At 40.0% G+C, this 23,219-nt stretch overlaps 1 protein-coding gene across 1 annotated transcript in view; it reads right to left on the reverse strand.

Annotated features, from left to right (window-relative positions):
- Nucleotides 1-23,219, reverse strand: part of Dg (Dystroglycan) — a 316,602-nt gene that overhangs the window by 16,359 nt on the left and 277,024 nt on the right. Inside the window, exons 4-5 of the mRNA XM_071598970.1 lie at nt 3,425-4,148; nt 2,160-2,396 (exon numbers count right to left, since the gene is read on the reverse strand). Of these exons, the coding sequence (XP_071455071.1) occupies nt 2,160-2,396; nt 3,425-3,847 (660 nt within the window). The 5' untranslated portion in view covers nt 3,848-4,148. The remainder of the gene's footprint in view (nt 1-2,159; nt 2,397-3,424; nt 4,149-23,219) is intronic.

Below are 23,219 nucleotides of genomic sequence, written 5' to 3' on the forward strand. Positions count from 1 at the left end.
TTCTTGCTACCCGGTTGACATTCAACCAGATTTTATTCATTAGCATTCACTATAACCCAGCAGTTTTTTTAACATTAGATGGTAGTAATTCATCACAGTTAAATTTTATCAAGAAATATTTAATTGTCATATAATATCCGGTCATCTTAAAACCTATATGGTGCAAAAATTTATCTTTACATCATGATCACACACAAGTAACGATGTTGGATGGCAACATATGCATAATCCATGTTATGAGTTAAAAATTCAATTTACTCCAGATCATCGAGAGATGGATGAAATGGTTTTTGGATCACTAAGGGTCCTCATCTACAGAACTGTTTTCTGTGACAGTAAAAATGTATTCACTTAGTTACATAAGAACTATTAAGTTTCATGAGAACATTAACAACTTTCATGCAGCATGCAAAAAAATAAATTAACTTTGTTTTTCCCATAAAATAATCCTTAGGTATGCACTTCTTTAAGACATTATTTATATTGATGGATTAATCTTTGCAAAAAATCCTCCCATTAAGCAAAATAATTATGATTTGAATTATCTAGCAATTTAATTTAGATAATTGACACAACATAGCATTTAATATTCACTTGATGAGGAGTCCATTGGTAAGATCATTGAAATAATTATTTTACCCTGACACTTTGTCATGACTTTAAAATGTTAATGGTAATAATAATTAGCATATTGCTTGCTCATCAGAGACAAAGTACTAAGATGAATAAGCTTGGAAATGTAACTTCAGTAAAACAATCAGGGTGATTTACATGGAAATGAGAAAGCAATAAGTACAATTATCACGTTCATGCTAGTGAGAACTGCCAGAGTGCAAGACAAATATGCTCCACTTTTCACAGCAATGATGGTGAGCTAACAGTTAGGTTAGAATGCCAGAAGCACATTTACACTTAACACTGTTACATCATTAGCCAGCCAGCACTTGTGCTAATTTATGCATGGGGCTGTAGAAGTTCAAACTGTATTCAGTTAAATTCCTGTTCCTGGTGTACTAATTTTCATAACACTTAAAATAAGTTTATACTAATATTTCTTAGATATTTTTAAAATTATTTTCCTCAATATCCAGGAAAAATTACAATTAACTGTTTAAACTAAACAGATGTGTACTAATATCTCAATGACAGATTTCAATGCTCAAATAATTGAATGTACATTGCTTAAAATAGAGAGGTCTTCTCCAACAATTTGAGCAATGGGTGAACAGCAACTTATGTGATAAGGAAAGAAACACAGTTCATGAAATGTTACATGTACTTATGCTATACCGTAATTATAATACAAAGGGTGATTGAACCAAGATAATAAAAATTCTTTTGAAAGTGAAAAGGCACTCAAAACACAACTGCCCATGCTACCTGTGACTTTGGGAACTCATCCCCTGCTTAGTATGCCCTGTGTTCACAGATAAAGAATTATAGTGATAGGAAGATAGGGTGACAAAAAGCCATGCTATACATCATTTTCACTTGTGCAGGTATTCCAGATGACTTGATTTCAGTGCAATGAAGATGCTGGATTCAGTGGCAATGGGGAACAGTGGAGCACCTTTTGCGATGAGCCCTTCTGCCTTTCAAATGCTTTTCAAAAAGACTGAACCTCTTAGGGGACAGCGGTCTCGCAGGTTGCTTCAAGTTTTGTGTACGGCAAGGTGCATACATTCATCCAGTCGTCCATTTTAATTTTAATGATAATGGATCAGCCGGCTGCATCCACCAATTCTGACAAAATTTGATGGACCTACATAATGTAATCTAGGCTCTAAGTTCATTTTCAGAATGGTTCAAAATTTTTTTTTCTAAAATTGAAGAATCATTTTTCTCTAATCTAGGGTGCACTAGAAATCATTCTGTAATATGAAGCTGCAACACAATGTTTGTTAAGTTGACAAAACTGAACGAGACAGATAGATGCATGTACCTCACGGGCATGAAGAAAATTTATCACCTCCTTATCCATGTGATGATTATATCAGAGAGTTTTTACAGTACCTACCTATGCAGTAAATTGCATAAGAGTTGACAATTCTATCATTAGTCAAGGTGCAGTTTCAAGCAATTACAGCAATAACACCAACTGCAAATAATGCCATAAAATTTAGGTAGCACATCCAAAAGTGGTAATAAATGACACCAACCTTCCCATTAGCAGATGAAGGCCAAGGGGGAGAAGGAAGCACTTCAATGACAAACACATCTTTGGCCATTTCTGGAAGTTCATACTCCTCCATTCCCTTACGGGATGGAGCCACAGCCTTCAAGGTCACATAGAGTTCCCCAACATCACTTGGTCCTGGTACACCCTCCATCCTGCCATGCCTTGGATCCATAAGAGCCAGCCATTGTGGTAGAGGAGAATTCCCTGGGCCATATACCTAATAAAATTAAGCCAGTAAATGTACACAAGCATGGAAAAGCTATCAGTTTAAAGATAGTTAAAAAGCTATCAATAACAACCAAGTATTAAGATTCTCTGGTAAAAAGATTTTTAAATGAATTTCTAATCTAATTTTCCTTAATTATTATTATTAAAGTTAGCAGCAGTCTCCCAGGTTAAGGTTTGGTTTTGATGGACCCTGTCACTACACATTACTTTACCCCTCTCTTAAGCCCTGACTAACATGAAACAAAATACATATCTTTAACCCTATACTTTGTATTACAATAATAAATTCTTCAGCTGTCCATACTTTCAAACTCCCTTAATTCCATCCAAAATCTATATTATTTTCTCCCTTTGCTACACTTTCCCAGCATCCTCCCATCCATTACCATCTTCAGCATCCCATTACCCCTTGGTATATCTTACATCCACTTGTTCTGCCTTCTTAGAATATCTCCCAATAGCCAAATCCCTTCCTATAACATGCCCTAAGCTTCATTTTGAACATACCTTTCCGAACATTTTATTTTCTCCATTCTTCTACACACCCATATCTCAAAAGCCTCCATTCTATGCTTAATCTCTAACCAAATTGACCAAGTTTCTAAGGCATATAAAACTACACTCCATATTAAATATTTCACTGGTCTTTTCCTTATAACTTGTCTTAAAGTTTCAGTCATTAATTCTTTGTAAAAACCTCTACAATGTATTAGTCATAAATTTCATAAATTGAGATCATTTGAGAAAAGCACAATTGTGAAACATGCACTTTTGACCACCACTAACATTTCAATAAGAGCAATTTAAGATGCATTAACCGTCCAATAGTCAAAGTTTGTCCACTCAATTAACACAGCAGAAGTTTACCTTTTCATTACATGAAGTTACATTATAATTAGGTTAATAGGCATTGAAATTGAACAAAAAAATCTTGGGAATGCCATATTAAAGCATTCAGTACTTAAGTGAAGTTTCATGACTAAAGCATGAGGTCCGTAAAGAGCGATCAACACACACCTCATATCGGTCCACGTGACCCGTGAAGGCATCCTTTGGCACGTCCAACCGGAATGGCCTCCCCACCACGGCGGCCACGTCCGGCACTCCCCATAACCTCTTCACCGCGGCCCTCTTGCCGTCTCTGTCAGCTTCCATCGGGGGCGAGGCGACACCCCCGGTATCCGCGGCACCCGAGGCGCCGCCCTCGGGCGCGAACCCGAAGTCCCAGTCTGCGGGGGAAGACCCGCTCTCCTCGCGGGCCGACGAGGGCGGCGTGGCCGGCGAAGGCTTCGAGTGCATACCGCCCGTGGTGCTCGCGATGGCGAGCAGCAAGGCGACAGTGCCGCCGACCTGCACCCACCACCACGTGGCTGAGGCGGGGTGCGGACGGCGACGTCTGCCGCGCTCGTCCGAGGTCGAAGACTGCGTCGCGATGGCCATGTCTCTCCCTCTCCCCTTGGTCACTCTGCTGAGCCGAGTGTCCGGGCGTTCTGGTGGCGGAGGCCGTTCAGTGGCGGCGGCGGACGGAGCTACTACGAAGGCGTGGGAGCGACCGCCGACGGCTTCTTCATCTGTTCCCCGCGGGTGGGCTGGCCTCGCTTCCTCCTTCCGGGCGGCGGCGTGGTGAGGGCCGGTGGTCCCAGTGGGCGAGGGGCGAGCGAGTGCAGATGCTGATGCACTGGGAGGAGGGCACGTCACCGCTCCATTTCCGATCCGTTGGATATCCGGGGGCGGAAGAGATCTGCAAATTTTCAAATTGTTGCGCATTAGATCTTTAAACCTTTCTTTAATTCCTTCCTCTATAATGCGAGTAACATTTCTCGAAAATTATTTGAATGCGAAAAAGTTGTGTAAATATAACACCGCTTTAAATTTTCAGCTTACATGAATGGTATGTCTATAACATTATATATACCATTATGTACTGCAGCTGTGCCAGTAGTTCTGATTATCATTCTCATTTTTTGCCTCGTTAATTATTATAATAATTTAACTTATTGTCTTGCTTTAATTTACTTAATTATTTTTATTTAGATTGAGTTACTTTTTTTTCCCCCAATGGATTCCTAAAAATTGAATATTCTGAGCAGAATGGACTCGGCTCGTTCCTGTATGTACTGATGGATTATCCCAGGGCATTGGTAAAGCTATCCATTCATTCATTATATGGTTGACAGAAGGATCGCGCCTAGGACTACTCATTTCCATAAGAGATCCAAGTTCCCGATGGACCATGGAAAATGTGGGGGCAAACCACAACACGCGGTCCGGATTGTGTTCGTCGAACATTACCCCGATCAGTGAAGGTATCACTAAATTTCCACCTAGCGAAACTTACATGTGCATTCATTACATACACATACTTCCCTAGTATATCCAGCCAACCGGATAAGATCTATGCAGTCATACGTCCTTTCAGTCAAGAACTTTTCCCATCCCCATTCTACGATAACGATACAAATCTTCACAAGCGTTCCAATAGTATATCAATAAAAACATTTTATCATAAATGAGCTTCCTATCTAAACACCAAAAAAATGTTAAGCAGTAGCGTATCAAGTTACGGTAGGTTTTCGATGGATAAGCTGTTGCACTTCAAAACCCCAACGAGAAGGATACAGTATGCTTAAAACTAACTAAATTTAAGAGTAACTGGTTGTTTACCTAAGCATATTTTCTCCTTCCCTTGATTTCATTCAAAATCCCAATACTTTGTCTCACTCTGCCTCGCTCACTTAAAAATTCCCTTCGCCACAATTAAAATTTTTCTGGAGGTTAAAATTTAAGTTTCATTTTCCAGGGGTAAAAGTTTTCACAGATTCCAAAAGAGACAGCTTTATAATCTTCGTATTATATTTCGGGTCGATGAAAGACTGATCGTTTCATAAAAGCATAAAAGCCTTCAGATGATCCACGTGTCGTAAATGAAAAGTAAGTGTAGATATGCGTCTAATTGTACGTTTTCATCATTTCTACAGGTGAGAAAGGTAATGGGAGATTTTGAAAGAGCAACGAGACCCACGTTAATGAACTTTGGACATTTAAAGTGCGCGGATTACTGCTAGACTGGATCCCTGTCCGACGGTCACGTCACGAATTCACGATGCCACTTTCAATGGAGCAATGATATGCGATAAAATTGCGCACTAAGCTCGGAAATTTGGCTTCGGAGACCATGAACAAGGTTAAGGATGCTTATGGAGATGGAGAAATGTCCCAAATGATGGTTTTCTGCTTGCAAATGATGTTTTGGGAGGGTAAAGAGGTTGTTGACGATGAGGAATGCCCATCAACAACACCCTGTGATTAAAACGTATAAAAAGTGAGACATGCTCAATTCTGATTGACCCCCAAGAGTCAGGATGTTAGCAGAAGAGTGCAATATTCAGAAAACCACAGTACATTCCATTCTTACAGAAGATTTAGCCATGAGAAATGTGTGCCAAGATGGTCCCCAAGGCGCTGTCAGAACACTGCTTTGGACCTCTTGGACCACAGTGAAAGTGAGCCGAATATTTTAGAATAGGTGGTTACTGGTGACGAGACATGGGTCTTGGAGAATGGCCAAAGTATAACACCTTTGAATACCATTTTGGACCACTGGATTATGTCAAAGAGAACGATGGTCCTGTAGACGCCTTACAGGAAGCATACCACAACTGGCGAAGGCACTGGCATTAGTATGTTGATACATAAGAGCGCTTTACGAAGAATGTTAGCATTTGAGCTTTGCTCTGCAATAAATGTTTTCCCCAGATTTATTCTACTTATTTTTGGGATTTATTCTACTTATTTTTGGGATTTTTCTACTTATTTTTGGGACAGACCCTGAATATTCATTGGGCCTCCAAGGAATTTCGAAAACTGGAAAGCTGCCCGATTACAGAGCAATCTTTTTCTAGTTAATGTACGAGGGTCATCCGGAAAGTAGTACCCGTTCGTGAAATAAAGACACAAAAGTAAATATTAACAAACATAAAAAATTTTATTTGAAAGAGGATACTTTAAACTACTTCTCAACATAATCTCCAAGCAAATTAAGGCATTTGTCATAACGTGTGACAAGTTTCTGTATTCCTGCTGCATAGTCCTTCGCCGCCAGCTCATTGAGATACAGGGTCACTCCTTCTTTAAGTTCTTCATCGCTGTCAAATCTTTTTCCTGCCAAAAAGTCTTTAAGCTTTGTAAAGAGATGAAAATCTGAAGGGGCCAAGTCCGGGCTATACGGTGGATGGTCGAAAGTTTCCCATTTGAATTGCTGCAAAAGTTTTTGTGTTATCCCAGCTGCATGAGGCCTGGCATTGTCATGAACGAGAATGACACCAGTAGACAATAGACCTCGTACGTGAGAAACACACCAGTCGCCTCGAATGCTTCTTCAATTACTGAAATTACTAACCTCTAGCTAGTTGGCCAATCACTAACTGGCTCTAGCCAGCCAATCTTTAACTGCAAGGAATGGGCGAGGCAATCTCCTATCGGCAAGAAAGATTATGCAAAGGGGTTTGGGAGGAGGTGACTTCCTACCATCCGATATAGATTTCAGCTGATAGGGTACATCCCATGGGACTTTTGACAATTGTGTGTGCTCTTAGATAACTACCGATGGATGTTTAGGCTATGCTGTTATGCTGACTTGCCATTCAGCAGGTAGCTGGTCCAAGTAAGACCTCATATCTCCCATGTATTCAATCTCTCTAAGAGACACAAAACAGATTTACACGTTATCTTATCGGATGTGTTTTCGCCAAAAGCAGGACTCCTACGTCCACGGGCCTTGGCTGATTATCTAGTACCGTCGGTATATACAATCACTAAAATCTTGAAGACTTTAATTTTAGTTCCGCAGTCAAGCAGTTCCAACTGAATTTCTGTGTAACCTAGAAATTCAATTAATTGTTGAAAAACATCTACAGTTTCAAGGAGGCTGAACTAGTTTGGACCGAACACTGTAGGGTCTAATGGGTTAAACCGGTATTATGAATCCCTGTTATGACTTTGCTAACAGTTAAAAAGTGTACTATGACTCTCCGTTAGAAAATTAATTACAATCGAACTGTTTCTTTAACTGCAGGAAAAACATACCAATAAAAATATACTAATAAAATGTTAAAGAATATTGGTATCGTACTTTAAGTGTGCTACCATTTATAGTATTCGTTCATGATATGGGGGGTGGAGGAGGAGTTTCATCCACGAAAAGTTGTAACGCACAAGAGCCGAAGTGCTACTATGAAGTTGTTTAAAAAATAAAAACGGTGAAATTCAAATGAATAGACGGTGGAATCAATTATTCGATTCCCAATTTATCCTCATTGATGGTAGACAACATTACACGACAAAACAAATGCATAAACAGCTTTATCACGAACAAATATATTGCGAACGTGATATGAGCAAGATAGTCGATATCATGTCAGCATTCTTAACCCTCTCCCTATATCCGTTTCCATTGGTTTGCACCAAATGCTAAACTTTTAAAAAAAATTGAGTGAATTGCAGGGTGTGCATGTTAATGTTTGCTGTAGAAATCAAAATTGCGTAGAGTTAAACTTTCACAAAATTTGTCGTTTGATTTTTATGTGTTTTAAACCTGCATTGTTATCCAAAATATAAATAGTTTTATACGCAAAAGAAAATCAGGTTGCATAATTTAGACGACAGTTGAAACTCAGATAAAACAACAATCGAGTAACAAAATACACGGCTACCGAAAATTGTAGATTATTGTATAATCTAAAAATGTTACGAGGTGATTATTACAAATGCACATGCTTATTTGGTATTTATAAGTCAATCATATTTTCATATTTTTGCAATTGAGACATTAAATTTTAAATTTAATCCTCCTCGGATTTCTCTGAACCGGATCTTTAGTCGATTTTGTTCATAGACTCCTTGAATGTTTTTGTTAAACAATCTTGTAGATCAAGGATACATGCAGAGGATATTTTCGGATTCATTGCCCAATGTATTTGTTATCATATAGGAGAAGACGTTTCCAAAATAATGCAATGGAACGAAGAAAGATTTATTGGGCCAGAGGCGTACCAGGCGTGATGTTCATGGTGTTTTTATGATTTCACATTCGCGACTCATATTTCCTATAACTGATCGTCTATTGGTAGCATCGATAATAGTCGATTCACGGATGAAGAATTATACGCAGTGAAGCTGGTTTGCCATTGACGCTTAACGTACGGAAGGTACATTAGTTTCCTCAGATGATTCGATGGGTGCTCCTTTGCCTATGATATTAAAATACCCAAATATTTAGGTCCTAAACTAAAATAGTTTAATTAGATAATATTAGGATGATATTATTACGGGACATTAGTAAAAAATTAAAGGCACAACTGGCAAGGAAATGTCAACTTCAGCATATCCTGCGTGGTTCATGTCCATTACAGACACATATTTAAACCATTGTGTAGGAAAACATTTAATCCTTCTCAGCGGAAAGTACGGACGTTAAGTTTCGATTTCTGCACCACTACATCCGTAATACGTTACACCTGACATATAAACAGACAAGGTACTTTAAACGTATTTAAAAGTACATTTAGAATTTAATAGAAACTTTATCTGGTATTTATGAAGTCCAACTAAGAACACATCATTTATGGAAAGACAGTGACGCACATTTTTTTCCAGCAATATTAATTACATGCATGATCATTTTCTCGGCTTTCAGGAGGCAAGGTCTTGAGTGAAAATGCTTTCGTATTTTTCAAAAAATTTAAGAAAATGTTACAATGTAACAATGTCATAGCGTAAAAAATTCATCTTGACTGGGATTCCAGTCAAGGCGAATGATATTTACAATGAAGTTATTGCATTGTAATGCGCGTTAGAGGATGACTCCGTTTAAAGTGACTACCGCGGCATCTCCCCCAGTTTCTTCGAATTTTTAAGAACATATTTTTAGAAATATAATAAGGGAAGAAGTAAAAGCAATTAACTTGCTAAACAAACCAATTTAAATGATACTCCATACATCCCTAAATGCACTTTAACCACCTAGGGCGTCTCTTCGCAAGAGCTCTTGGACAGGCCTCTTGCTGAAGGGTAAGAACCAGAACATTGTAAAATCAACCCTTAACTCGTATTCTTATGGATTCGCACCGCAGTGCAACTTCTTTCGAGATCTACTTCAAACTTTCTAATACTCTCGGCATAATCGTACCGATTTTCATGTTACGCTTTTAGAAATACAAGTGATGAGTCGGAGATAAACTTTCAAAAATTACGTAGTACGCAGATACAGCTACAGAGTAATACTATGGTTTGTGTGAGAGAGAGAAGCCGCATGAAGACGAGCAGCGCGATGAAAATCCTCTTTTTATGAAAAGTGGAAACCTGGGATTTTTCACCAAGGGTAATGTGATGGAAAGGGTTGCGCTCCACAGCTCCTTCATCCAAAGGACGCAAAGAAGCAGTCCCGAATATCCATTTGCTCCTCCTGCTCCTTCCTCTTGCCACGACGACTTTCATCACAGATTCGAGCATTCCCCAAAGAGGGACCCGATGCTATATGCGAGAAAGAGAGGTTTCAATGTTCCCATGCGCTTCAATGGAAGGGGCAGATTAATATTATTATTAAACGTAACATTACAACAATCTAGGTTCAGTACAACAATCTAGGTTGATATGCCCAATAGAAAGAATCGCTCGAATTAATAAATCGAATAATAATGCCGTAACAAACAAATGAATGGGTCTACAAAGCAGCTTCCACGGGTATTTCAGAATGGAATTCTTTATTAAGCGAGTAACGAAGCACTTGAAGTTGAACCAGAGCTACTGCCATGCCCATTCTGCGAAACGTATTTTCATTTGGCTGACGCCTTCGTGACATGAAAAGTAAACGACAAGGGTGAAATGAGCTGCTTGTATGAACGGGAACCTCAATGCGTCGCCTAATTTTCAGTGATTGCGCCTTTTCAAGGAAAAAATGATGGTAGAATCAAGTCCCTCATTACATCAACCATTATCAAAACTGGCGTACGTACGGGTGGAGAGGACAAGTAAGGGCAGTTACGTACTCGTATCCAATTCCCACCCAACCTCCCAAGTTCGACCCCACGCATATAGCCAAAACCGTAGACTTTCGACCTTAGCTTCCGGGGAATGCCAAGGAATGAGCGTCGCCACCGTGTCTCTTTATCGCCGACGTGTTACGCAGAGTATGAAGGCTTCAGTGGAAACAAATTAAAAACCGGAAGCTGACTCAGCAACATTTTCTTTCAACCCACAATGCTTAATGTCTTCGTCTCAATCCCTACACACTCTCCTGACCTCTCTCATATTCCTTTCATAGACTTCGACCTCTGCCTAACACCTTGACCTCCTCTCATTTTCCATCTGATCCTTGTAAATGACTAAATTATTATTTGAGTGTGTCGCGAACTGACAGTTTAACTTTCTCGGCGAGAAAATGATACGTCGAATACAAGAAATAATATCTCATTTTATCCTATTTACCTGGGTATTCCATATTAATTATATCAATTAGGATTATGTATATATATATATATTTATTTATTTATGAATATACACCTTCTTCTCATATATATATACATATAGATAGATAAAATTGATCTTTTGCAATCATAAAACGAAGTCAAACAAACGAAGGATCCCTACACGTTTTTCTCAAGCACTAACTTTCTATCTCGTACAGAAGGAAATGCTAGAGAATATGAACTTTAATCTAGAAACTTGAAAAATGTATCATAACACTAAAATTCAGTTCAGTCAACGTAAATGTTCAGCGTTTCGTGGGTTGCCTAACCCCAGCTTCTCCCACCGACCCTAACTCCCCAGGCTCCTCCACTACTTGCCATCGATCTTTAGATTGATCTGGTGCAGCTCTCTCAGGTCATCTCTCCTTTGGGCGGACCTTCTTCAAGCCCATGTGCTTCCTTCTCTTTGACATGCGTCACTAGTTATTCCACGTATCTCACACTCGGGCCATTCCGCACACATTCACTTCGTCCGACTGCATTCAACAAGAGCCCGTTTCTCATAAGCACAAGTCAATTAAGGTATCCTCTGAATCAAATCTTAAATCTCTTATTAATCAACTGAAATGGAAGTGCAAGCATACATGTCGAAAAATGTTTCCCACATTGGCAGAAGACCGAGGGAGTTGAAATTTGGCACGCAAGTAGTATTAACGTCAAATCAGAAGAAACAATTGCAAAACTCAACGGGATCTGATTGCCCGCGGGAGAATTTAATTATCTCCACAGAAATGAGCGGAAAATGCTGCAGATCTTCACTGATTTACGTAGATTTAAAAAAACCAAAATATTCATTTATCATCACCGACAATGTCTTGCGGACGCAAGAGAGACAATATTTTAATTCTTTAAATTAATTTTTTGTTGGGGCAATCAATATTCAACACGTAATGAATACTAAAATTTTACCTTACGAGGAAGATAGTGCTTCGACGAGATAACCACGTAAAACTAGCACATATCTGTCCACTGCATAGCTTCGTATTAGGATCGTTGCAAGGAATACAATTGAATAGCATAAAGAAAACAAAGGTGTTATCAAGAATAAAGAATAAATTAATAATTATATAAGATATATTTTTCATTGATAAAAGGGAAGTTGGAGTATGCAAGACATTTTTCAGGCGATAATAATGTGAACTTATCGGACCGTTATCGAATTCAAAGCCAAATATTACAAGGATGGTTTAAAAAAAATATTTCTCGGAAGAACACTTAAGCCCAGCAAGAGCAAAATAAAACTTTCAAGTTAACACACAGAATTGTAGGCAAAATATTCTGTACCATCCAGTACCGAGCGCAGGGCCCATGCGTGCAAATTACAAGGACTTTTGAAATGCCTTGTAGTTTTGACTTTGGCCCTACGTCATCGAATCAAAAAATGTCATTCATTAGATTTCTTCCAATAAGAACTTCTTCTGTAACCCTTGATTCTTTTCAGAGATTCGTTAGAATTTTTCCTCGAGTCATGTTTCTTAGTGCTGATTCCCCACTGCATTTTAGATTGTAAGTTATTTTCAACTTAAAGCATTAGGATTACAAACAGTAGTTAGAACGCTCGGTGAAATTTCATAAATACATTTATCCGCCACGAGCAGAGAGGACTTTCTACTTTCATCTTCCGACAAATTGGTGGAATAAAATTATGCTCATTTGTTCCAATTAATTTCTACACTAAATAAAAAACACTTTTCGAGTATAGCTACCTGACGATATTACATTGCAACGAAAACATGACCGTAGAGTAAAAACACTACTCGTGGAAATTTTAGCAGTATTATTTCACAAAATGTTGGGCATGAAAAATCACGCTACGACTTAAAATAAAGCTACGACTTAAACGGCTTCCTATGAGAGATCATACATTCTATATTGATCATACATACAATATATTCTAGCTAAGGAGGAGCTTAAAATTTGAAAAGAATTATTCGCAAATTGGCACCATTAGAATAATCGAAATTAGAATAACGTAGATAGCGGAGGCAAGGCGCGGAAATGGACTGATCACAAGCAAATCCCGCAACATCCGAGGTGTGAAGGCGATAGAAAAAAGGTGGGCTAAATAAAGAAAGTAACGTAAATGAAATTGTAAATGTACAAAAATATTATCGTAAAACCCGAACGAGTGGCATGCATGAGAACTTTTAATAGATGGATACTTTCAGTAAGTGCTGCTGAGGAATCATTACATACATGTATGCTTATTTTAAATTGTCAATCTAGTTATGCAAATGGTTTACAAATAACTTTTGGCAATGTATAACAGAGGTAAGAACAAAATTCCGGGAACCAGTTTGACTCAAGAGTATTGGACCCAAAAAAGCAAGAAACCAGATGGAGAGAATACAAAGGTGAGCCCTGAGCGTATCTAGCGGACACCGAACTACTATATATCAGGTGAAGTAATTTTTTCCATTGCAGGGACTAAACCACAGGACGGAACTGGAAAGAGCAGTCTGCTGTAAAGGATGGGATCAAAGAGAAACATGAGAGACCGCTGAACAAATCGCAGGAGTTTTGGAGAGGCACAGACACAGGAGCATGGGCGAGGTCACTTTTCCTTGATGTGGCCACGTTGGTCAAAAGAAGTCACAGTGAAAGCAATTTCAAGTACCTTCACCGGACAAACAAAGTGGAGACGGTGGATCGTAGATATTGTGGTTAGGAGGGTACAGCAGAACATACACACGGTGCTGACATGCAGAAAGTGGAAGGATGAGATAAGTCCATGCATTTTAGTCATGGGGATATTGACGAGGGATATAATAGTAGAAAAGCGACTGGGAGAAGATAACCACCGGAAGTTACTGGACACAACGGAGACCAAAATTCTGATGAAAAAGACCAAGAATAAAAGTAATGATCCGGAGCAATGAGTAGCACAAATATAGCCAAGGCTGTAGCAATACTCGAAGGATTAGAACTTGCCTTGGTGTTGAATTGAAGAGTTATCTCGTCAGTAAAAATCTGACACTACCGAAAGTATGGGCTGATTGGTAGCTTTGGAAGATTGTTCTCCTCCTAATAAAGAAATACAATGGTGAAATGGTAAGGGAGGCTGGGGGGGATTGAAAGCATGGGTGAAAGTAGATGGGAACTCATCTAATGAAATTTGCGGATGATAAAGCTTTGGTTAGCCAGTCAGCCAAACGGTTTCAAAAATTGCTTAGCGGACTAGAAAATCAATGAGATCGGTACGGAATGAGAATTGACGTAAACAAAGCAAAGTTAATGAGTTTTTAGAGAAATAGAAAGGCTTAGTTAAACAGTAAAATAAATAGACATAAACTAGAACTGGTGGATCAGTTTACCTATCTTGGAAGTTTTAGCACTAAGTGGGCAAAGCAGCGAGGACATCAAAAGAAGAATAGCGTGAGGTAAAGAAACGTCCATACAGAGGCGAATGCTGATGACTTCACTCAAGTGAAGATGCAAAAAAAGACGAAAATACGTTAAGTGCAGTTTTTAACACCTCCGAAACTTGGTCATCGAGGCGATAGTATATGTGAGGATTGGAGGATTTTGAGATAAGGTTACGGAGAAGAATGGAAAAATAAAATAGACGGAAAGGAAAAGAAAGGAAGAAAATCTAGGCACGGTAGGAGAAGAGGGATGGCGCGGAGTAGGAGAGAATGATGGGAAGGCAAGGTAGCGGGGAGAATAGTACTTTTGGATGAAACTACGGGAGGTAGAAAGCATTCGAAGCCACAGAGCTATATGTTGCAATAATTAGTGGGGGATTTAAGGATATTTTGGGTCATGCTAGTTATATCATAGGAGTACACTAGTTTTTTGGTGCCACGATCCATTGAAATTTAACCTTAAGTGGCAGAATAATGCTATTAATAATAATAATTTCAACAGTACTGGAAATGAGGAAAAATAAAGAAAATTTGCCCATAAAATGAGGAACTTTTAAGTGTACATTAGTTTGTGTGGGCTGAATGTGTATACAAACATTAACAGGCGCGAACACATATTGAGGGCATACGCCCGGGCAAAACTGGATGCTTGACAACCCCAGTTACATCTATTCTACCATCGACTGGTATTTGTCGCCCAAATCTCTTCAATATCCCAACCTATGACAACCTTATCATAGACAGGCCAAGAGGCTAAACTAAATAATAATAAAACTTCAGATGGATAAATAAGGTTTTTTTCATCATTTGGAAAGGCGAGAGAAATGTTTTACGCTTGTATACGCACGTGGACATGTTAACCAATGACGTATTTTCAGTCGCCGTGAATATTTTACATCCGTCAAAACACTGTCGTGCAAAACCACACACGGAATTTGGGAAAATTGGAAAGCACGATAGAGCGGTATAGCGCTGTTAAGATCTCTTCTGCTTCGAAGTTCGCCATTTCGATGCAAGCCTTGCCATAGCGGACCGCCAAAATTCATGACCGTAACAATAAAATTCCGCAAGAAAACGAAAGACCTTTGTGTTTTCCGCCCTCGTTATTATTCGAACGAATATTACATTGCCTCAAGTCATGAATTTTCATTCTGCGGGCAAAACGAAAAAAAAATTAAAATAAAGGGAATGAGCAGCGATTGGCTGCGTGCCAGGGCAGGTGGGATCACTTTGACGCGGGAGACGTACCGACTTTGAGAGCGTTAAATCAAGAGTAAATGCAGTTTGATGCAATCCAATAGCAGGGCGAGTACACGGTGCAAGGCCCGCAGTGTTGCTCTGAATAACCTCGTTATCTGACAGCGCTCTGAATAACTCATCAGTGCCTTATATACGGCGCCGGGATCACTATCGGTGGCCTTTAATCGCGGACATCATTCTGCATCATTTTTTTTTTATTTTGCTGCACACGCTCCCGAAAATGACGGACACGCATTTTTGACGAAGACGACTTCACTATTCCCGCGTCCACCGGTCAAACCTTTCCAAATTAAACCTCTCAATTTTTTTTCATTTAATTAGCTTCGGTTTAAAGGGCTGGCTGGTTAATTCAAACGACAGGGTCAGGGTCGCTTGCTGATTCTGATTTAACTCGATTTGATTTTGAATTTCAACGACTCCCTTATCCTCCTCCCCCGTCGCTCGTTTCAAACTCGTTTCGGCTGTGCTGCTGAAATATGGAAAAGGGGGCGAATGTTGAAAGAGGGATGGGGCGCCCAACGTCAAAATAAAGCGAAAACGTGACGCTGCCTCGAGCCGCGAAATAATGTGCGAATACTTCTGCCTCGAATGGCTGGCTTAAAGGATTCACTAAGGGCGGCGAATTTATTTGGTTGCCGGGGATCGTCGTGGAGAGGGATTGCGTTCGTGTAAAAAGAAGCATTTAGAGAGAAGAAGAAGTTGACGACCGGGACCTCCAGTAAAGACGCGAAGAAAATATTACCGGAATCTTTTGATATGGCGCGCAGTTCTGCATGTTTCCCAAACTTGGTCGTAGAGGTAAGAGAGAGGATGAGAGCGGATCGGAGGCTTTTGAGGTGAGGGTGCGGTGAATAATGGGGAGAATAAAACGGAGGGAAAGTGCTAGTTATGGTAGGAGAGGATGAGAGACGATTGCTGGGAGAAAGTTGGAGGAAGGCGGGAAAACTGGATGATGGAGACCGGGCAGACTTGGGTACGGTGGCGTTTATAGCGAATACTTTTTTTTAGTGAATACTTTTATAAAGTTAATTTTTCGAGTAACTCTTTAACTCGATCATTTGTTTTTCTAGTAAATTTTAGCGCAACGCTTTCACTTCATCAGAAAAAAACTTAACGTAGAACTTCAATAGCTGATTTTTCATGCCCAGAGGGGATCTTCATAAAAATAACTTTGAGTTGGGTACCAATCAAAGACAAAAACGTGGGAACGAGAAGAATTCAACAAATACCACATCATCACGGCCTTAAAAATTCCACTTACACATTGATATTTTCTCTAAACACTTTTTCTACCGTCGTATTCCACAACGCGGACGATAATACCACTCAACTACAAATGACGAAGCGGGAATGAACACACCATTGAATTTTAATACCCTAGGAGTAGGGATAACAATTCATTTACTACACCCAATGATAACAGCCATTGCAGTAAGAACTTCCCAGTCGCATGCAATGGCATCGAAGTTTTATAGAATGAATGGACACTACAAGATAAGGTGCATAAGAGAACGATCGGAGGTTTTCCCACACGAAATATTGAACCGAAACTTCGCCCCTTTCACGGTCATAAGACACCAAAACACTTAAAAGGTAGTTTCATCTGAGTTCACGACATAACTTCCTCCGACCGCGTCGAGCGACTTGATTGACTAGCAATTCAACATATGAAATCAATTTCTCCACCTTTAAGAAGAACCTCCCCGACTTTCCCGTCTTTTACCTCGACTTCCCAGTCTTTCGGTCACCTAATCCTAGAGTATTCACCACGCATACGAGCCGAGATATTTAAAAGGGTAAGGAAAAATATGGAGAGAATATAGGAAAGAGAAAACGTGAACGAGGAATTATCCGATGTGGGCATCGTTCGTTTACCCGGACATCCACGGGATACTTCCATCAATAATTGGAATCGACACATTTCTCGAACCAGCGGCTGTTGGAACCCGTTGGGGCTGGATCATTTGTGAATAAACACCGTGCGAATGGAGGCCGTCGGCTCACACATACACCCTCCCCTCCCCACGACTTCCAATAAATTCGGGATGTCACATCCGTCACAAACTCCCTTCCCGCCTGAAGTCCCTTCCTCCTCCCCTCGCCTATGGCACGTCCCCCTCCCGCAAATATTCATCATATCCTCCGCGGATGGCTCCACTATGTACTCAACTTATCCGACCGCCCCCCTATCGATTGCTCGGCCCTCGGCGGCGGTGGACTCCGATGAAGACGTTACGCCCAACGGGGAGAGGGTGGCGGCGGAGGTTGCGGGATTAGGGGAAGGGCAACTATGAACCCCTGGCCTCCCTCTCGACCACTCTCTCCACCCGCGCTCCTCCCCCCCCCTACCACCCCACATTTCCTCCTGCCCCCCCATGCGAAAACCGATGAAAAGCGGACCCAATGCATTTACCACCAGGCCTTCGCATGACCTCGGAACTTGGCGAAACCCCCTGAGGGCTGAAAAAACGGCAGCGAGGGAGGTGGACGAACGGAATCGGTACAGTGGTACGACGCGAGGAGGAAGGAGGAAGCTGTCATATGAAACTCGCCCTCCACGTTTCAATGAAATCGAAACCTGAAAAAAGTTCGAACAACGCAGTCTTCACGCCAATTAAGATATTGAAATATGATTCGAATGCAAAAAAAGGGCGCATACTCACCCCACTAAAACTCGACGTGCACTACAATAAATTACTGTTGAAAATATTTGAAACAGGGATCTAATCCACGACCTGCAATCCATTTTCATCGCATTTTTTTGGCTATCCAATTCATCCGTGGAGAATGGCGGGCTCTAACGTACGGTACTATTTTCTTCCGCACAAAGGGAATAGGGACTCACATGTTTTTCAGCCTATAATTATCTTTGTTTCAATATGATTAATGACGAAAGGTGTTACTCTGGGCAGAACAGATTGCGATCGATTAGGGAAAGATAGAAACTTGTCGATTTAGAACCAATTTAAGAAGTGTTCCTTTCACGGTGACAGTTCTATAATTGATGACAAGTAATAAAAGACGTATAAAATAGCATTCACCATCGGTATCACGCACACTTTTCCTCGCACAGTTGCGTACCACCAGTGTTTTGCACTTTTTGACGAGAGTAAAATATATTGAAAATTAAAAGTGGAAATTACGAAACGCTGACATATTTTTAGGGACACTGTATGGAAAGGGTGAATATAAAGATAGCGAAGGGTCTTTGCCTTACCTTAGCCCGAGGGAAACCGTCCTCACCCCCTATGTCGTCGACCCTGCGGTCGAAAGGGATCCCACCAACCTCTCTAATGCTTCCGTTCACCAAAGCCTCCAGGGTTTTAGGATTCAGGGCAGCGAAACAAACTCATAAATGTCGCCGCCGTTGGAGCCTCTTTCAAAAAGGTGTCCGGAATAAATCACGAGAAAAAAATAGTTTCTACGTATTCCAGTGAAAATGTCGCCGGAAATACAGTGGTGCAGAAGTTTCTCTCGAGTCTAGATAGGAACGGTGCAGCGGAATCGATAACTAGGAATGAAAGATTCATCCCCCACGAAACACCAAACTTACTATCCAGCAAGGAACATTTGCGAAAATCTTAAATCCTATAATTATTTATTCATACAGAGGCTTAGGTTTTTAAAAACTATTTTAAATCGACAAATTTACACTTAATTAATGAAGGAAATATAACACAGCCCACTTGAATATTCAAAACAGAACGGCGTGACGTAACTTTCGGGGACCCATTTCTCAAACCTACGGATTGAATGACAAATCCTTTTGAGAGCAGTCTTAAACTTAAAATAAAACTATCAAATTCAGTTAGTATATAGCGCACGCAAGTAACAAATTTTGCACCATTTATTACCAGCAGGAGTCTCAGTGTACACGGTGTAATGACTTGTAATTACTTGCAGCTCTAAGAAACGGGTCTCAGGTGATAATCCTTATCTTCATAAAGTTTTTTTTCTTTCATAGAAACAATCGGAGGTACATTAATTAACCAAATCCGTATTTTTCCAAATTACGACGAATGAATATATGTAATTTTCCTAGAGCAAAATTGTACGAATATTATAAGAAACAAATACCATGGATACTCGGTAGAAGGTGGCTATTAACATTATCACACAATTTATATAGAATTATGTTTTTACAATTACAATTTATATCGTTGTTATGGATCTTCGTCACTTTGAAAGGGTTGTGAAATTATGAGATACATACTATATATTTTAACAACAAATAATTCATATTTTTGGTGAAAATATGATAAATGAATAAAATTAATTACAATCAACAGCTCCCTTCATACTATATACATGCATGTACGTCTAACAGATGATGAATGCAGAAAGCATCTGATCGGATTATAAGTTTTATCAGTTGGCCTGGCCCATAACAATACCAATAAAACGACGAAAATACAAAAAAGATTATTATTAATTTATAATCACTAGTCAGTTGAAGGAACTAATGAGTGAACATTTTTACAATCAGCTCAATTACATCAATACTGACTTATTCTAGAGAATTACACGCTCGGCCCACCATGAATGTGTCATTATACGAGCTCGTGTGCTGTTATTACATCCGCAATACCAATACAAGAACTTAGGAGATGTTACTTTTTAACGCTGATATGTTGGTTATAACTCAGAATTAGATTTTATTTAATAATGGCTTGAAATCTTGGACTTGACGGAGACTCGGCAAATACACTACCAACGGACAAAAAGTCAGAGGCAGCTAAGAGGCGGCATAATCCTTAAAATGGTTTTTTTTTCAAAACTGCTGCTTTGGACGATAAAAATAGTTCCGCAGGAAAAATGTGTGCCATTACCAGCGGTTACGGACCAGATAAACTGAATACCTGGGAGATCCCCTTTTCCCAGAGAAAGGGGATAATCGATGATCTGCCACATCATTGGCGTGTCCATGAACCCTTTTGCCGAGGCATTATCGGCGCGCGATTGCACGGTACCCAATTTGTGGAAGCGGAGTTAGCGTTTTGCCCTCAGTGACCACTGCAGGGTCATGCATATTGCTTTCGCTCAATTTAAACTGACGGTAAAATGAGGTACACCATTATTTACACTTTATTTTTAAAACGAATTTCATTTCAAATTTAAAAACTCTAGCAGACACTGACAGCATTTCGGTGAACTGCATACCAATACACCAACTGACGGACTGAAATTCTCGCAACGAGACGGATAATTTAAAAAGCTGGATTATAAAGAGAAACATTACGAGGTGATTAATGCAGAGAAGACGAAAAAAAAACTAATTTTATATTGCAGAAATTCCTCTAGATGAGATTGGAAAGATAAGAGAGCTAAGTGCCTTAAAGTGCATAGCCCGCACAAATCAGAGACTACGCTCGCCGTAGAACTCGCAAAGAAATAGAAGGCGATATAAATTACGCGCACAAGAATTTGTTTTTACACTGGAAGCAAGGTGATTCGTGATGGCGAAGGAAAGCAAGATAAGACCGAGCGTAATAGCCCGAGAAAAGGAGGCATTCTACCTAAAGAAAAGTCTACTAACAGCCACCAACACATCCTTGGAAGTGATAAAAGGGAAAACAACCATATATTTGAAGCACGCTATTCTATGGTGGTAGGGCATGGGCAATAAGAGAAGCAGAAAAGAGAAGGTCGGAGGCAATGGTAATGTGATTTTTAGAGGAATGATACAGATTTAACGGGCGGAGCGAATCAGCCATGAAAGAAACCCGACGAAATAGTGAAAAAGAAAGAAGTTTGTTTTAAACTCCGTGGTGACGAAAACACAGGGTTGTTTGGGCATAGGTACCTACTTCGACGTAACCGCCTCCTGACGACCAACATCGAAGACAGCATGGGTTTGAAAAATTAAGGAGGAAGAATACGAACAGAACACAAAAATCGGATAATAATAGTTGTAAAGTTTAATGAGTCATAAAGATGTAACGACGATAGTAGACAACAGATTGGAGAGCAGTAGAAAGTCATTCACGTCCCATATTCACGCTTTATTACAATGTGGGGGACTCGGAAAAAATAATCACAGCAATAAGTAAGTGAAGTTGCAATAGCGGCAAACATTACGTATGTTACGGCACCGAGGTATTAGGTATACTCAAGGACTCGGCTAAAGGTGGTCATATGGGAGATTTTTAGCTTATGCAGGAATTAATCGAGAAATATTCAAACGCACACAAATATCACAAATGATCCACAAATAAAATGCTAAATATTCAAATTGAGTAGCTTCAGGCGTGATGTGGTGGAAGTCGAACATAATGAATGACTGATCGTAGCACTTTTCCTCTTGATATTTTGTTATATTTTACGACCGGGTTTCAATGCATTACATCATCATCAGGTCAATGATGTAATGGATCGGAACCCGGTCGTAAAATTAAAAAAAATTATCAATTGGAAAAGTGCTACGATCAGTTATTCATTATGCTAAATGTTTATACACATTGAATACGTCCTGAATATGTGTTCAGAGGAAATCTTGCACATATCCCATTGTCGGCCTGACCAATTATACGAGTTTTTTAAAAGTAATCTACCGGTCAAGGTAGGTTTTGGATGGGCACAAGTCCGAATTAATATTTCGCGACTCCTACAAAATGCAATACAGCATCCTACTCTACAACAAGTCCCTCTACATCTCTGTCTACTTCTATCCTCCCTTCATCCCATCCAACATCCCCATCCTGTTCCTGTCCCTTCCTCGTTTGCCCAACATTCTTCCCTCTATTACAGTCTTCAACATCCCACTGCCAATCAATACGCCCTTCATCCATTTTTCCTGCCTCCTTACGATTTCTCCCGTCAAACCCCTTACCTCACCCACCATACCAGGTACTTCTTCATTTGTTTTCTTCTCTGTCCATTTCACCTTCTCCATTCTTCTCCACACCCACATTTCAAAAGCCTACAATCTACGTCTATCCTCCTGCTTCAATGACCACGTTTCCGCACCGTACATAGCTACGCTACATATCAAAGTTTTTACGAGTCTTTTCTTAACATCCTTACTCAACGTCCCTGCCATCAACTCCCTCCTCCTTGTGAAAGCCTCTTTGCCTAGCGCAATTATTCTTCTTACGTCCCTACTACTTTGACCGTGTTGGTCTAAAACACTTCCTGCTCTAGTTTTTGCCCTCCTATTTTAATGTTTAGCTTAGCCTTTTTCTTTCCAGAAAATCGCATAACCTTTGTTTTATTAATATTGATTCTCATCCCATACCTCTCGCACTGAATTTCCAATTCACTAAGCAATGCTCGCAACCCCTTGGCTGACTGACAAACTAAAGCTTGGTCATCAGCGAACCTGACTGATTTTACGAATTCCCCGCCCACTTTCATTCCTACTTCCAGTTCTTCCAATGCATACTTAATCATTTCCTATACATACAGGTTGAACAGCAACGGTGATAATGGGCAACCCTGTCTTACATCTCTTCCTAACACTGCCCATCCGGACTCCGTTCCCCACTCGCGCTTGAGCAGTCTGAGACATGTAAAGGTTGCGGATTAGCCTCCTCTCCCTCCAATCCATTCCTTATTCTCTGCAATACACTCATTAGTTTTCCCAATTCACTCTATCAAACCCTTTTTCAAAATCTATGAAACAGGCAAATACCTCCTGGTTGTGTTATATATTCCTCTCGATTA

Source organism: Hetaerina americana, unplaced genomic scaffold, assembly GCF_022747635.1.
Source record: "Hetaerina americana unplaced genomic scaffold, ioHetAmer1.1.p SCAF_10, whole genome shotgun sequence".
Classification (NCBI taxonomy): domain Eukaryota; kingdom Metazoa; phylum Arthropoda; class Insecta; order Odonata; family Calopterygidae; genus Hetaerina; species Hetaerina americana.